The following is a 14,969-nucleotide window of genomic DNA, read 5'->3' on the forward strand; positions in this document are numbered from 1 at the left end:
AATCAAAGGATATCAAAGAAGTTTATACCATAACATATATAATAAACGCCTCAAACTCCAATGAGAAATAACGCCGAAGAGCATGGCTTCGATTACCATTTCAAATCGTGCGTTTCCTTTTTTGAGCGTTTCTCATGCTTTACTTTTATCTCCGCATCGTCTCCGTTCCTCTATTCTTCGCCTTTCTCCTCATGCCGTTTCCGCTTCTTCTTTTTCTTTTCACCCGTATCTTCCTTCGGCGGTATGAAATCTTTCTCCTGCTCCTTCACCTTCTCCGCCCTTTTCTCCCTTTGTTTCTCCATTATTTCCTCCTTCCGAGCCCTCTCCTTGGCTTGTTTGGTAAGGAAATATTCACCACTTTCAATTTGCAGATCAACCTTACTCTTCTCCTGAGCAGGTGGGAATGGTGTGTAAACCTTCTTCGATTTATCTGTAACCTTGAATGGTTTACGTCTCTTGCTGAGTGTTCGTTTCTTGAGCTGTGGAAGGAATCTGTCCCATGATTCCTGTGCCAGTTGCGGATCCTTGGCTAACTCGCGTTTTATCATTAATTCCTTAATGTGGTATATGGGGTGAATGTTGTTCATGCAATCTTCCACAACTCGACGGACTTCCTTCAGGCCCTTGAAGGGGCCCATTGCAGCAACTGTGTTTCCCTGGACGAGTAGATATGTACTTGTAAGAAGCTCAAGGGCTTTTAGCGTCGATCCCGAAGGCCCAAGAATACGCTGTCGTCGTTTAACGAATCTTTCTTTGTTCCGGACCAGGTTTCGGATCTTGATGATATCGCATGCAACGTCATCCTCGAGGATTTTCAATGCCTATATGCGGAGCCATTTAGTTACACATCTGCGAATAGCATACAATGTAGAATTCAGCAGCGGTTCTTACTTGTGGAGCTGGTACACTTCTAGCCAGCAGTTTGATGAGGTCTCTTGCTTTCAAGATCGAAGCAGGGTCGAATGTCTTTCGGGTGGTCTTGACGGTCATGCTACCCTCTACCAAATCTAGAGTGCATGCTATACCACTCTTCTCCAGCGCCTTGGTGACCAACGGCCATACCTCTCTTAGGTATATTTCTCGGTATTTTGGGAACAGACTAACGAAGGAGGATTCTTCGGTGAATGTACCGCCCACATTATCGGAAGGCTTGAATTCTTCAATCTACTCATAACATAACGAAAGCGCATTAGCTAAGAGGTCGCATGTAAATGATGAGAGCGCAACACACCTTCCACTTGTCAATATCATCTGTATCCCAGGGTTTATCCCTCTTATATGTCGAAGGCATTGTGGCCTTATGACAGAATAAACCACGTAGGTCGTCTTGGTTTCTTCCCGCACAGCTTGACCTGGGCTGTTTTGATATCCTAAGATGAAGGGAAAAAAGAGCTTTGGTTTAAAAAAAAAAAAAAAAAAAAGAAGCTACTTTAGGCAAGTAAGCCGAGATCCATTCAAAAACAGAAGGTCTGACTATTGATTACGTAATATGACTCGCGATTATCGCTCTCACGTGCCTGGTGGACCACCTGGGCAGTTAGCGCGTTAAGCACACTTCTCATGATGGAGCCAAGCCTCGCGTGACCCCACTATTTCTAAGCGATCGCGGTTGCTACAAGCGCTTAAGAGGCTGTTTTGGCGTTGGCTACATGCATCTTATTTCAAAGTCAAGATGGTTCAGACAGAGAGAGAGAGAGAGGAGATACGCAAATGTCCGAGGGGAAATTGTGCTCGTAATCACCAGTGCAAGCAATGGGCCCTTGCGACGGAAATTTTATCTTCTGCATGTCCTTCTCTGTAATTCGTTAGCTACCAGTTCGTAAACAGCGATCCACCCTGACCATAGCGTTCGATGGCCCACTACTTGACATAATGGACGGGGGGTATTTATAGATAGGTTTCTGTGGCTGATATACAAGGAGTCAAGGTACAAAAGCTCGTTAAACAAGAGCTCTTCACACAACTCGAGTCAAAACCCCTTTCATGATGGGACATCTCATCTGAATCAGTCTAAACAGCTGTGTGGAACGGGGTCAAAACTATTGGTTAGTCTCCAGGCACTTGGAGAGCTTCTAGCTAGTTTAGTTACCCTTGGTCTCAAGATTGCATGGCAAAGGTAGATCGTCGTGGGAGAGAAGAGTTAGTCAGATGCACATCATAAAAACCGACAAGGATAGAAAGAAGAATGCGAAGCATCAACTAGAGCAGAGAGGCGGTGCAGGTGGTGGTTAGATCAGGGGAGGCGTCGTTACATGGGCGTTTCTATGGCTCACTTGTGGTAGTAAAACCCTGTAACGAAAGGGGCAGAAAGAGAGTCGATATCGCAGTATCTTGATGTTCCTTAACCAATAAATGTACACACATATAATTAGCATAAAACGCATCCCGATAGTTAAGTGATATTGCCGAAGTTTGATACTTACCTAGCGGCGGCTGACTAGGTGCACTGTCCAAAGTATAACTAACTAATGCGTCCCAGAACCTTGGGAGGTTACCTCAGGCTCTTCTCTCCTCCGCACGCCGGCGAGTTCCTTTCCAGCAAGCCTCAGCTGCTTCCATCGTCAGTCCTCACAGCTTTAAAGCCGACCTGCTACAACCCGGGCTGAGAGATACTCGATACTGTTCTCACAGGCATCAGATCGTGCTGAGGTTGTGGTGTGGAGAGGCCGTCTTCGAGATCACCACCTTCCCTGAACCTCTCCTATTCTGCTTGGCCTCGAACCCCCTTTCAAATCCATTGCCGTTAATAACCTGGATCTTCTAGGGCCAACGATCCGATGCGACACTCGGGAATTGATTTCGTGAACGCTTTACAGGCGTTCTGTTTCGAGAAACCACGTCCTTTGTTGTCAGGTCGATAGAGTCATGGGAATAACCAGTTCATCCATCCCATCCCACCTACCGTATAACTCCTATTCAACCTATCCTGTTTCTCTGGGAAATACAGATATGATGAAGTCCCGAATGATATTCGTCCGTTGACATCTTTTCTCCAAAAATGGAGTCATGGCTCTGTTCTGCGACATTGTCAACTCATCACGACTGTCCTTCCAGTACATCGCCACCTTGTGCTGCCCCATTGCACGCCTCAATACACGAAAGAATATCTCTAACGTTTTGAGACGTTCATCGATAGCCCCGATAATAAAACGATATAACGACGTTTTGATTATCTTCGCCTTGCCGATATAACTAAGTTCAAGCCCGGCTTGGATTTGAACCAAAGGCCTGTGGGAAATCATCAACCATCTGGTAGGAACGGGTTAAAAACATATCAAATAATATTTCTTTCTCCTTTCGTATACTTGAGGGAAAGAACTTTCAATCTCGACGTGAAGTATTTACAGGGCTATGAGAGCAAATAATCAGGACATGCCTGGCACTCCACCCCCGGACGAAATTTGATCACTCATGGTTTCCGCCCAATGCAAATATACCTGCGAAGTCAGATTCAACAATATCAATCTACCAACAAAGGTGACTTACAATGGGATATATGCCTTCAATGAGATATCGTCTGCTTCCTGCCTAGCACCCGCTAAAAGTTCTTGGAACTGGACCTCAGACATGTCAAGCCGGTGCATTAGTGGATATAGCCCAAGGGATTCCAGGAGAAGGTGCACGTTTCTTTGGTTTGCTCTACCGATAGCCCTCATCCTTGGATCTAGTCATCAATTAGCGGGGCGTTGACTAGCTATTAGTTAATGTGGCTGCTGGATCGATCTTATGGATCTTACCCGTTGACCATCCAGATAGGGGCAGGGGTATCATCTTCGACTCAATATCAACAAGGCCAGCTGAAGCCATCAGGCCAGCCAGCTTCATTCCGCTTCGAAGATCCTTCACTCCCTCTAAAGCTGCAATATAACTTGTGCTCCATCTCCTGAGGCAATGGCTTTCAGTCAACGCTCCGTTATCTGACTGGACATTAAAGTATATTTCTACCATTTGTGCCCAGCCGCCTCGTTTCAAACACCTATATATCGTATGCTTCTCAGCATAAGCCGAATTTATCATTTAGGAATAGCTGCTGGTTATACCCTTCAGTCTCCCAGGACAATCCATCTACTCACCTGAAAATATCACGGAGATAGCGTGGCCATCTTTCCTTATCAAGGCCAGAAGCAACCAGGCGCGAATGAACCAGATCGAATTGGTTTGAACGAAAAGTGAATGTGCGGTTCAAATCATCAACCTAGCCATTCTGCAATTAATATATAACATTGGTTGAAAGGTCTCCTAGAGATAGGGATCATTACCTGGAACCAAAGGTTATCTGGCGTATCATCGGGCTTCATATGTGGAGAAACATCGATCCCTATAACCTTCATAACATCTTTTCAGTGATAACTCATTCCTAGGAAGCCAGATGATGTTGCTCACCTCACAGTCTGGATATTGCTCAGCAACTTCGACAGCCCAAGTTCCCGATCCATATCCGCAATCAAGCACTTTATCCAGCTGCTGGACTGGTGGAAATATAATTCTGTCATCGAATACTGTGCTGAAAAGTTGCTGCTCCAACTCTAGCCTTTCGATTTCTTCCTATTCATGAATGAGCGATGTTCTGGTTTCTAGAGGTTGGGTTAGGCAACACCACGCACATCGTCGATGGGAGCGAAATATATCTGGTTATCAAGTGCATATTTTTGATACTCCCGTCCTTGAAAGGTTACAATCTCAGAATGTGCGCTATCCAAGGCTGTGGTACCGAAATGAGGATCGCTGTGGAAATAACCGTCAGTCAGGAACAACAGATGATAATCAAAAGAAAATTGGGAGCCAACGTTACTTCATCCTGCCTGTGTGAACTTTTCCAAAGGGTTGCTCGAAGAATCAAATGATGTTTTCAGCGAGATTTCTCGATATATTCGAACAACAAGCTATCTCCGAAAGTTCAGGGGGTCTGCTCACGGGGGGCTAAGGAGAAAGTTCAGCCTGTCAACGATATTCTCGCCTTGCCAAATTGTCACGAGGGGTGACATTAAATGTTAGGACATGAAGTCACCGTCCTGCTGACTAGCATCGATAATATCAAATCCTTGCGCAGTCTAAGTTGCGGAATACCCGATGCCCAGGTAGATCCGGTCATTGGTCATGTAAGTTATGACCATTCCCGGTAGCCTTGCATTGGGTTCTATATTATCGACAAATTCATTGGCACACAATGGAGCATTTTTGACTGAATACCGGCCTTTAGGACCGGCCGCCACATAGGTCGTCAGACCTGCTACGGAAGGTACCGATACCTTGATGCGTGGGTGAACGTGGATATCCACTATGGCCCGACATATATTTAATCAGAAATCTTATTTCCCACTCGTGGAAAAGGTCTGGATATCACACGTACAGTAGTGGGTCTCTAGGCCACCTACCTATGAAGTTGACGCAAACAAGATCGATCTGCTTCTCGAAGACAGGCCCGTCCCGCATTCTCCCTATGCCTCTTAAGCCTGTGCTCATTTCATGATTGTTGGTATGGCGAGTTAGAGTTGGATAGACGGATGAGCTTCCAAAATGCGCTCCAGGCTACACTGCCTGAGTTGGTCATGGATTGATGCATGGCTGAAATATCCTAGCAAAAGGTAAGGACTGATGACGAAGTGGAACCTGGATGCACCCGTTATAATGCTCCACGTATTTCGGGTCAGGGCCACTGGAATCGTGAATACCCAGCACCTCCTTGACTTAAACCAGTCAAAATGTTGCTGTCATTATCGGCTCTCCCAGTGACATGGACTTGGGTCATTCGGTGATCTTCCCTTTCCCCGCTTGCTTGGATCAAGGGGGACGGAATGATAGGCCGCTATACGGTAAACCACCGAATATAATGGTATCTTCAGCCGGCCTCGATGACATCTGCGGTCTCATGCAAAATTTATAGTCATCCCATCTAGGAAATTTCCCGTATTTAGCCTAAATTCTATGGTATAAGGGGACACGTCTATATCCGATCCCGACATGGACTGCTACTGTTCTGCATGGCAAACTATATACTTGAAGCAGGCTAACGCAGGAGTTGACGCAAAGCATGAAGTGATGGATCAGATCACCTCTCCACGGCCGAATATATGGTACATCCAATCCTCTGTATACCCGACATACAGATACAGAATTCGAAGAGACTGAACACACACTCATAACAACGTCCAGACCTTTAAGACATGTTGCTGTATGTTTCCGAAGAGGCACAGGGCTGAGGTAACAAGTTTCTAACAATCCTTCCAGAAGCGCCCAGTTCAAGAAATGGCAGATGGTCCCATACATGGCCAAAAGTCCAGTTGAGAGGACAATTTCTCGCATTCCCTTGTTGACCTAGAGGGCTTCAGTCTCTCTTTCCAAAAAAAAAAAAAAAAAAAAAAGCCGTCCAAGTTAGTCTCATCTTACGACACCGGCTGCAGGGGAAGGTGGAGCTGCCATAGTGTAACATGCACTCCTGAAAGATGAAGGATTATCCGCCACTACTATAGTTACTGTGAATATGCACTGTATCGATACTATGTAGCAGCCCTATGGGGCATGCCTAGTAATGGTTAACGGAGTGGATTTTCTGATGTTGGAAGCCACACTGATTTATATTGCTGGGTACCTCGGCTTCAGCAACAGCAAAGAGAATCATCAGCCTTACCAAAGTTGTCCAAGCGGATCGGTCCAGTGGGAGTCTCTTTACTCCATGTAGCAACATACTCACATATCAACACCTTGTACGCCTTATACCAGCCTATTGGCAAGGAATTGTGACCTCCTTGCAACCTCACTAATTAAGCGGAGTGTCGAGGTATTCAATGCTTCGCGCATTTTGAGCAACAGGACCTAGACTCACCATGATACCATTCACGTCTTGTTACACCTGCCTGTTAGCATGTAAGTATAATAACAACTTCATGTGAAATTGTTAGCCACCCGAGCTAGTAAACCCGTCGGAGTGATTTACCTTATGATTCTCTACCCATGCTAGGTCACCTACGTGTATCTGGTATTGAATACGTGCGTCCAGGGAGAACGGGTCGTCCCGAGCCTGAGAGATTCAATACCGCCCCGTGTATCCTAAAATAGGGAGATTTCATGCGCGAGTACTCTGTAGATATAACTCTAATAATAAATAAATAAATTCCTTTATACTATTCAGCTACTAGCTACTAGCTATATAGGTACTTACCTAGTTTAAACTAGTAATTTATTTATACCTTTTATTATTTATCTTACCCTTCTTTAACTCTAATACCTACTAAGGTATTAAGTTATAGCACCTCTCGCTGCCAGAGAGAGTCTTTGCTGGTCGAACGGGATAGACACAAACAGCTTCACCAGGTCGACTGTCATCTCCTACGTTTACGTCTACTGCTACTGCTACTGCTTCTGCTTCTGCTTCTGCTTCGTCGCTCGGTTTGTCTTTGCCCACCAGTTCGTTGTAGCGAAGAAAAAACTCGCCAGCCAGCCTATCTAGCCAGCTAGATAATCTAGTCAATACTCAAAAAAAGAACTCCCGGATCCTGCCTCCCAAGGGGGCCCCCTCCACCTTCCTCGTCCGCTCTCTCCCCCCTCCTCCTCAAAGTACCCTCAAATTCGCCCGCGATGGTGCCCGCGCTCACGGTCGACACGCCCTCCTCTGCTCCGCTGGCCGAGTTCTTCTAGATAGCCGGTGTGGATGGCTCGGAGATTCTAGATATATATACTCAACGCTCGGGAGGAATACAAAGCTTCCCTGTCGCCTGCGCCGCCGGTCACGGATACCATTGAGGAGGATGCAGACTCAGCATGGAGTACTAGGCTTGCAAATGTGTTGCCAAGCTCTGGGACTCTTCTATGCTTTCAATATCAACTGCTCTTACATTTCATCATGTTCCCACATATCATGCAACTAGAAAACTCCTCTCCGCTGTTGTTTACTCCGTCCCTCGCCCAAGAGATCAAGCCAAGGATTCCCACCATATATATATATATGGACCCTTGTTTATAGTTGAGCTGCGGCTTCAGTACTTGGGCAAAAACACCCAGTTCCGCTCCGTTTCGGGCCCTGGGTTTTCTGTTAGTATCAGGCATGTGTGTGGCTTAGCGGAGACATACTCGGTGTCTATGACGACCGACTGCATCAATGATCCACTGGAATAATATCAATACATAGCAAACAAGGCTATGCTCGGCATTAGATAAAGACATCCATCTCCTCCTATCTAGCAGTATACAAATATCTCGGTTTCTGAAACGGACATCTCAGCTTTCACACAAATTTAACGCCATATACTGCTATGAATACCGGATTCTAAGGCTGATTTAGGAGAGACTCTTGATAAAATGACCACAACACCAACACCCAAAGTGGGAGAGCTCAAGGCACAGGGAGACCAAGATTTGCCAGCAGGCGTTGACGACAATCTCCCTTCATACACACAGAATCCCTCGGACGACCAACTGCCCCCGGAAACGCTACTTCTTGCCGGTGACGCCATACATAGCGCGTCCAGGCCAGCCTCTTGCTCTATTCCTCTATACAAGCTCTCCCTTGATATTAGTTTCTTACGCAAGAACAATACAAAAGTTGAGCTTTCTCGCTTTGAACATCGCATCCACAGCCGCAATAGCTCCCCAGAAGTGAGCGCTCGACCAAGGCACATCTTCAACTTAACTCGGCCTCCAACCGTTACTACACCGTCGTTCGAATACCATCTCGAGTCTGTCTCTAATAGTAACTTAGGCCATATCGGCTTAAAAAGATACCATCATATTTTCTCTTCAGGATATCAAGCTTGGAAAGCAACAATAGCCCACCCCGGCGCTAACCTATTGGCTAAAGATATCATTTTCATAGCGAAAACACAGCATAAAGGACGGCATAAAGTACGGCACGAATGGCGTGAAGCTGGAGATAGCGGTCAAATTCTGGCGTACGATATAATGGACGATGGTATTTTCTACTTGGAAATTATTAAAACTATGCCACAAAATCAGCGTGATACCTTAGTCGGTGCCTGGTGTTTGCGGGTCTGGAGGGATATTGCTAATTCCAATATAGAACCATTGACCTGGAACGAAGGTGTGTAAACCCGTTTCTTATTGCTCCGTCCATACTTATTGCTCCGTCTATATATATATATTGCAGTCACTAACCGTGCATAACTCTAGTTAAGCGCATTCTTGGAACACGGACCACCGAGTTTCCCCTTGGAACCGGTTGGGGGATGTGACAAGTTTGTAAATGATAGCCCGTCAGGTTTTCCGTCTCAATTTATTTAAGTTGTTGCGCATAGAATTGATGTATGATTTTGAACCATGCCCGCTGACCCACAGACCTAAGTCTAAAGCAATATTTCTTTTGATCTGTTAACTGAAACCGTGCTTCTTCTAAAGATTGATCTACTGTATTAGCGACTAGCTTGTATAACGAGCTACTATGGGGTGATGACAGGCAGTTACAGAGGTATCCTTCAAGAAAGTGAGGTTCTTTCTTCATTGTCAGGCTTTATTATGTTTTATTTTTATCTTTAGTGCCTACTAGGGTAACAATAATACTAGGTGACGCCGACTATCATCAACACATCCATTCATAGCCCGAGTTCAGGGGGGAGCACCTTCCGTATTTGAGCTCCGTACATCAGCCTAGAATGAAAGTGGCACAGGATGGAGGCAATATAGGGATAGGGATATGATTTAAGGAAACCAAACGCACGGTTTGGTCGGACAATGTGAGACGCGCATGGAATCACAATCCTTTCTTTCCTCTTTCCCTCTTTCGGAGTGCTCGCTTACGGATAGACTCATGCATCGACCCATTGAAACCTATGACCGTCTTACTTAGAGGCCCAAGGAAGGTGGCAATGCTCCAGGCCATCAGGGAGTGACTCCAATACGGGACAGAGGTATAACTATAGGAGAACAATCCTCCACTCCGCCCAATATGGCTGAGGGTAGCACGGACGAAATCTCTGGGGTTTGGAATAGCCATGCTAGTTTTTCTGATCTTAGACATAGCAGAGGTGACGAGGTAGCTCTGGGTGAGTTGAACAGTGATTCCATACGGTTCTAGCTCGGAAGCCAACGAGCTTGACCAATGCTGAAGGAATGCCTTGCTTCCTGAGTACGTAGCGAGGAGAGGTGTTGGGAAAAGGCCAGCAAAGGATCCCATTGTCAGAATTAGTCCACGCTTCCGCTCCACCATACCTGGTATAACCAACTGAGTGACGCGGAGAGTACCAAGACAGTTGATGGTGATTATATCTTCCATTTCTTCCGGGTCAGTAAGAATGAACGGGACTGGGATTGAGTGGCTGAGTCCGACATTGTTGATAAGAATGGAGATATCCAGGTCCCTGATAATTTTCTTCATCTTCTCGTAATCATCCTCATCGTTATGGGAAAAGTCCATGGCCAGAGTCTTGGTTTGAACAGTGGCATTTTTCTCGCAGATCTCTCCGGCTACTGCAGCAAGCTTGTCTGCTGACCGTGAAACAAGCAAAATATTAAACCCAGCGCGCGCCAGCTGGTGGGCGTATTCTTTGCCAATTCCATCAGATGCGCCGGTAACCATAGCCCAGCTGCCCTTGGGGCCAAACGAGCGCAGCTATAGATACCAAAGCACTTGTTAGCACATTACGTGTAAATGATAGGCGCATTGGAGTAACAGGAGTTCTCATACCGGCTTTCCTGGGAGTACGAAGATGCTCAAGAAAGCTCGAAAGACGCTGAACAGCTTCGAGGCAAGGAAAAGACCTCCAATCGCAGCAACAAAGGTGGACGCAATTGACGCCCACCCGGCTGGTGGCTCGACGCGGAAATTGTGAATTGTCTCACACAAAGTCATCTTGGCTGTCCGCTCTGCGCGATGCACCCTCTCTCCTAGTGTTGTCTATAGTAGGACGCCGTCGAGGTTGTCAAGCTGGGGAAAAGCAGCTTTCTGTTGACTTTTGGCAGCCTCAACTTGTTGAAATGGATATTTACTTTGCACACGCCAAGACGGAGCGACTCAACCAAAAGGGAAAACGAAGTACCCCTTTTTCTACTTGACCAACTCCAACTGCAGATTTAATAACCGTTTATACGCTGCAAAAGAGAGGCAGGAGAAGCGTTAGACAATATTAACAGCACTCAATTCAGGCTTGCATTTGGCTAATATGGACGCAATTGTTGCTTATCTCCCTCAACATGCGGGATTCCTGCCCAAGTGGCTCCTCTTTGTAAGACGATACAAAACCCATAATCTACTACAACATGGGAGACAGAGAATTTAGACTAATACATGCTATTGCGTCTGCAGGTCTCGGTCGTATCGTCTCTAAATACCTTCCAAGCGTTCGCCAGCCCTGCCTACACCGGTCAACTCTACTCTGCGGCCCCAGTAACACCTTTATCCTCGCGCAAATTCGGGACATGGACCTTCTTATCCTCGGTCATTCGCATGTACGCCGCCTACTATGTGTCCAATCCTCAGGTATATGACCTTGCCATGTGGACTTATGGAATTGCGCTGGCCCATTTTGCCAGCGAGTGGCTGGTTTTCGGCACTGCAAAGGCACAGGGGAGGTTCATCAGCCCTCTGATCGTAGCCAGCTGCAGTTTGACGTGGATGTTCACCCAGAGAAGCTGGTATCTGAACTTGTGAAGTGAGGTCATTAAAAAGCAAAAGAATTAAGAAATAAAGTAATAGAGGCGATGGCGTGTTTTCTTATGGGATGTTTACATGTTTTACATGACTTAGCACGGCAATGGATTGACATGTTGGGCAAGCATTGGCTGCCCGGGTGTATCCTAAGTCTGATCACGAAAGCCAGATAGATGGACCTAAAGAGAAATTGATGAATTCCTATTGAGGTTATCAACTATATACCATACGAGTTCAGTTGGATGGTATTACATGAAGCCTCCAACGGGCGTTCTATATACCAATTAAGAAGGCGAGGGCTATAGCCGCTTTTTATACAACTCTCCCGCGCAGTCTCTTAGTCTTGCGGCAGCCTGCTCTGGCGTAATGTCACGCTGGGGTTCCGCAAGCAACTCATACCTAAAGGAAGAGTGTATGTTAGCTTTTAACGCTCTCCTAGCTGATTGATTGAAAGGATGCAAAATGAAGACAATCTGGTATACTCACCCTACTAAGAACTTCTTAACGGTAGCGCTTCTCAGTAGTGGTGGGTAAAAATGAAAGTGAAGATATGAGCAGGCGGTTTCCTCCTCTGAACCATCCAGCGGGGCTTGGTGAATACCCATGCTATACGGGAAATGGGTTTGGAAGAGATTATCATATCGACGAGTTAATTCAGCAATTGCCTCCGCCAAATGCTCTTTTTCTCTTTGGTTCAGGTCCACCAGTGCCCTTTTATGCCGTTTGCTCATTATCATGGCCTCAAAAGGCCATATCGCCCACCATGGACAGAGGACTAGAAAAGTATCATTTTCAAACACTATTCGCTCCTTCTTTTCTACCTCGAGTGAGGCATAGTCTTCAAGCATGTGGCTGCCATTGTGCTCCTTACAGTATTTCAGCATCTGCGAGAGCTCCTTTGAAGGCTCCTCTGGTAAGGAGCTCGTTGTCCATATCTGGCCATGTGGGTGCGGATTAGAGCACCCCATTGTTGCTCCTTTGTTTTCGAATATCTGCATATATCGATATTGTTCCTTTGGACTTGATATCTGCCTGGCTGGTGAGTCTGCTGATATATTCGCAATTGCATCTAGCCTGCACAGGCTTGACTTTGGTGCGAGGTGAAGCGCATATATATCCGTCCAAACCTCTATTATAGGGACAATCTCTTGCGGCGAAAGATCTGCAAGTGTGAGGTTGTGTTTGGCAGAGAATGTCAAGACATAGCACCTCCCTTTGACAGGTTGAGCTTGGAGAAACCGCTTGGATAGGGATTCTAGTAATGCGCTTAGCCACAGATAGCGCCTTTAATAGGCTATTAAGGGTATCATGGAAGGCATCTTTAAACTGACCTTTATCATCCGTCTCGTGGTCCGCCTGGTTCTCCTTCACGGCACTATAGTCATTGACAAAGACAAAGACCTTATCGTACTGCGGGTTTTGGTCGCCCTGCGCTCGTTTGTTCCCAGGGCATAGGTAACAATTGTCATCATACACCGGAAGGGTAGACTTGGTTGGCGCTTCTTCTTGGCCTCTATTGCATAGCAATTGTTAGAGACCATGGCTTTCTTGTTACTTTGCAGTGCCTATCAATTGACTTACTGCCATGGTCTTTTCGTCCGATGTGGAGAGACAAGGACGTGAGAGTCGGTAAGAGGATTGTATCTCCGATGTGATATGTCATCTAAAACCGAGCTAACCATTTTATAAGGCCTTGCTTTCTCCTTTCTCTCAGCAATAGCTATGGTCTACTTGCTGGGTTCTCTGATGTGTTGGTCATTCTTTGCCGTGGAGTCATTTGCGGGAGGTTTAACTCAGAAGTGAGCATGCAGAATCACCCCACTGGCTATAACGTCATAGCTAGCTTGCTCCCTGTTGCTCTACTTTCTTCTCCCCTTAACGCAACATCATCAACAGCGACAGACATACTGAAGAGCTGGCGCTGGGAGAAGACTTGAGGTTGCATTACATAGTGACACGTTCTCTTGATATCCTTCCTCTCTTGTGGTATCCAGACTCGTGGTCCTCATGTCGATTTGCATGATCTTGTCAAAACGCTATATCAACTAGTCTAAGCAAGCTCCAAGGGCCCTTCTTCCTGGCATCAAGCCCATGAAGCCTGGGTTAGCTTCATAGCGCTCTAGATTGTTCTTTTCGCCGATGATACCCTGATATCCTGAGCATACGACTACGCAAGTCTCCGTCCAGCTGACTTTTGTCCACGGAATTTGAAGTACGATTAATATTTGCCCGACAGTATAAGGCGTTATTGGAGTGAAATATAGCCAAGAGCTAGCCGGTATAAGTAACTAGCTATAGCAGCTCGAGTTTATTTATCTGTCGATGCAAGACATAGTTCCAGCCCCAATACCCGTGATGCCTATACCCTTGAAACTGTTGTACCGAAGCAACATCTAGGTGAACCAAACGGGGACAAGGGTCAAGACGAGGCCATACATTTTGCATCAGGATGGTGAACTCTCGCAGCATACCGAGTGCTTTTTAGTGACTGACGCGAAAGAAACCGGGGTGTTGAACAATCACGGCGGCTCGAAAGGAGATTACTGAACAGTGCCCCTGATAAGCCCTGGCGGGGGTAACACTTAAAGAAACACCTATTGTCACTTTCCATCCATGCAGTGAATCATGTGTATAGCTGCATGAAACTCTACGAGATGCAGTTATGACATTGTTATGCAGTGCAAGGGAGGGGTCTAGCCGTCCGGATATCTTGCATTTTCTTCCTTTTCCCGAGGTGACCCAGGGTTGCATTAAGCGTGCATACCAGCTGTCAACAAACATTCTTGCCTCAACGCAACGTCAATGGCGACTAGGGGCACAACTCTCCGCGCAGGGCAAATCCTTCTTCTGGGCTGGCTCCTATTAATAGGTAGGCGCACAGCCAACCACTACGGTTCAGCCGCGCGGGGCTGGAGAAGAAGACTAAACGGCCGTTTACTGCGTACCCGTCGGTGGTTCGAAGTCAATTACGGCGGGCTTTATAGATGCCTGGAGTTGTTAGTTTTAACTACTGGTCAATGCCGGAAAACAAGCAACCATAGACCCCTGGGCATCCGTCATTATAAGCGAAAACGAATCAACATCTATCTATATCTTTCTGTGTGCGTGTATGCATGTATGTTATGTGAGTGTGTAGCATGCTGGTCCCTCATGGATTTCCACCCTCCTCCATCCCTCATCGTGAAGCTGGTCAGATTCCTGCAAATAGATCATGCAGCTTCTTTTATCCTTATTGTCAACGAATTATCAAGCGGTGCACAGTGTACAGAAAGAGCAAGAGGAAACAAAATATAAGAACAGAGTTCGGCAGGATCCCCCGACGGTAAAAGGGGACCAAGCCTTGTCAGCTACACGCATCTGGATCCCGGTATAA

The 14,969-nt window shown here is 46.3% G+C and overlaps 8 protein-coding genes across 8 annotated transcripts; 2 read left to right on the forward strand and 6 right to left on the reverse strand.

Annotated features, from left to right (window-relative positions):
• Window positions 1–170: 170 nt before the first annotated feature.
• MGYG_02919 (90S preribosome/SSU processome component KRR1) lies at window positions 171–1,291 on the reverse strand (the record flags this gene model as incomplete). The annotated part of the gene is made up of 3 exons (XM_003175346.1): window positions 171–821; window positions 892–1,164; window positions 1,232–1,291. The coding sequence occupies 3 exons, from the start codon at window positions 1,289–1,291 to the stop codon at window positions 171–173; spliced, it is 984 nt and encodes a 327-aa protein (XP_003175394.1).
• A 2,118-nt stretch (window positions 1,292–3,409) lies between these two features.
• On the reverse strand, window positions 3,410–4,797 carry MGYG_02920 (hypothetical protein; the record flags this gene model as incomplete). Its single annotated transcript, XM_003175347.1, has 8 exons — window positions 3,410–3,437; window positions 3,487–3,664; window positions 3,738–3,976; window positions 4,074–4,195; window positions 4,260–4,325; window positions 4,384–4,545; window positions 4,605–4,725; window positions 4,793–4,797. The coding sequence occupies 8 exons, from the start codon at window positions 4,795–4,797 to the stop codon at window positions 3,410–3,412; spliced, it is 921 nt and encodes a 306-aa protein (XP_003175395.1).
• Window positions 4,798–5,051: 254 nt separating this feature from the next.
• On the reverse strand, window positions 5,052–5,463 carry MGYG_02921 (hypothetical protein; the record flags this gene model as incomplete). The annotated part of the gene is made up of 2 exons (XM_003175348.1): window positions 5,052–5,278; window positions 5,376–5,463. 2 exons carry the CDS (start codon window positions 5,461–5,463, stop codon window positions 5,052–5,054), a joined length of 315 nt encoding a protein of 104 aa, XP_003175396.1.
• A 586-nt stretch (window positions 5,464–6,049) lies between these two features.
• Window positions 6,050–7,323, reverse strand: MGYG_02922 (hypothetical protein; the record flags this gene model as incomplete). The annotated part of the gene is made up of 9 exons (XM_003175349.1): window positions 6,050–6,088; window positions 6,136–6,315; window positions 6,388–6,464; window positions 6,629–6,721; window positions 6,824–6,854; window positions 6,935–6,963; window positions 6,992–7,092; window positions 7,207–7,225; window positions 7,251–7,323. The coding sequence occupies 9 exons, from the start codon at window positions 7,321–7,323 to the stop codon at window positions 6,050–6,052; spliced, it is 642 nt and encodes a 213-aa protein (XP_003175397.1).
• Window positions 7,324–8,295: 972 nt separating this feature from the next.
• On the forward strand, window positions 8,296–9,185 carry MGYG_02923 (hypothetical protein; the record flags this gene model as incomplete). Its single annotated transcript, XM_003175350.1, has 2 exons — window positions 8,296–9,034; window positions 9,124–9,185. 2 exons carry the CDS (start codon window positions 8,296–8,298, stop codon window positions 9,183–9,185), a joined length of 801 nt encoding a protein of 266 aa, XP_003175398.1.
• A 515-nt stretch (window positions 9,186–9,700) lies between these two features.
• On the reverse strand, window positions 9,701–10,798 carry MGYG_02924 (hypothetical protein; the record flags this gene model as incomplete). Its single annotated transcript, XM_003175351.1, has 2 exons — window positions 9,701–10,558; window positions 10,634–10,798. 2 exons carry the CDS (start codon window positions 10,796–10,798, stop codon window positions 9,701–9,703), a joined length of 1,023 nt encoding a protein of 340 aa, XP_003175399.1.
• A 310-nt stretch (window positions 10,799–11,108) lies between these two features.
• MGYG_02925 (ergosterol biosynthesis protein) lies at window positions 11,109–11,596 on the forward strand (the record flags this gene model as incomplete). The annotated part of the gene is made up of 2 exons (XM_003175352.1): window positions 11,109–11,171; window positions 11,252–11,596. The coding sequence occupies 2 exons, from the start codon at window positions 11,109–11,111 to the stop codon at window positions 11,594–11,596; spliced, it is 408 nt and encodes a 135-aa protein (XP_003175400.1).
• Window positions 11,597–11,895: 299 nt separating this feature from the next.
• MGYG_02926 (galactose-1-phosphate uridylyltransferase) lies at window positions 11,896–13,278 on the reverse strand (the record flags this gene model as incomplete). The annotated part of the gene is made up of 4 exons (XM_003175353.1): window positions 11,896–11,995; window positions 12,083–12,851; window positions 12,928–13,109; window positions 13,178–13,278. The coding sequence occupies 4 exons, from the start codon at window positions 13,276–13,278 to the stop codon at window positions 11,896–11,898; spliced, it is 1,152 nt and encodes a 383-aa protein (XP_003175401.1).
• Between the last annotated feature and the right edge of the window lie 1,691 nt (window positions 13,279–14,969).

The sequence above is a fragment of the Nannizzia gypsea genome, genomic scaffold, assembly GCF_000150975.2.
Source record: "Nannizzia gypsea CBS 118893 supercont1.2 genomic scaffold, whole genome shotgun sequence".
NCBI classification, from domain to species: Eukaryota; Fungi; Ascomycota; class Eurotiomycetes; order Onygenales; family Arthrodermataceae; genus Nannizzia; species Nannizzia gypsea.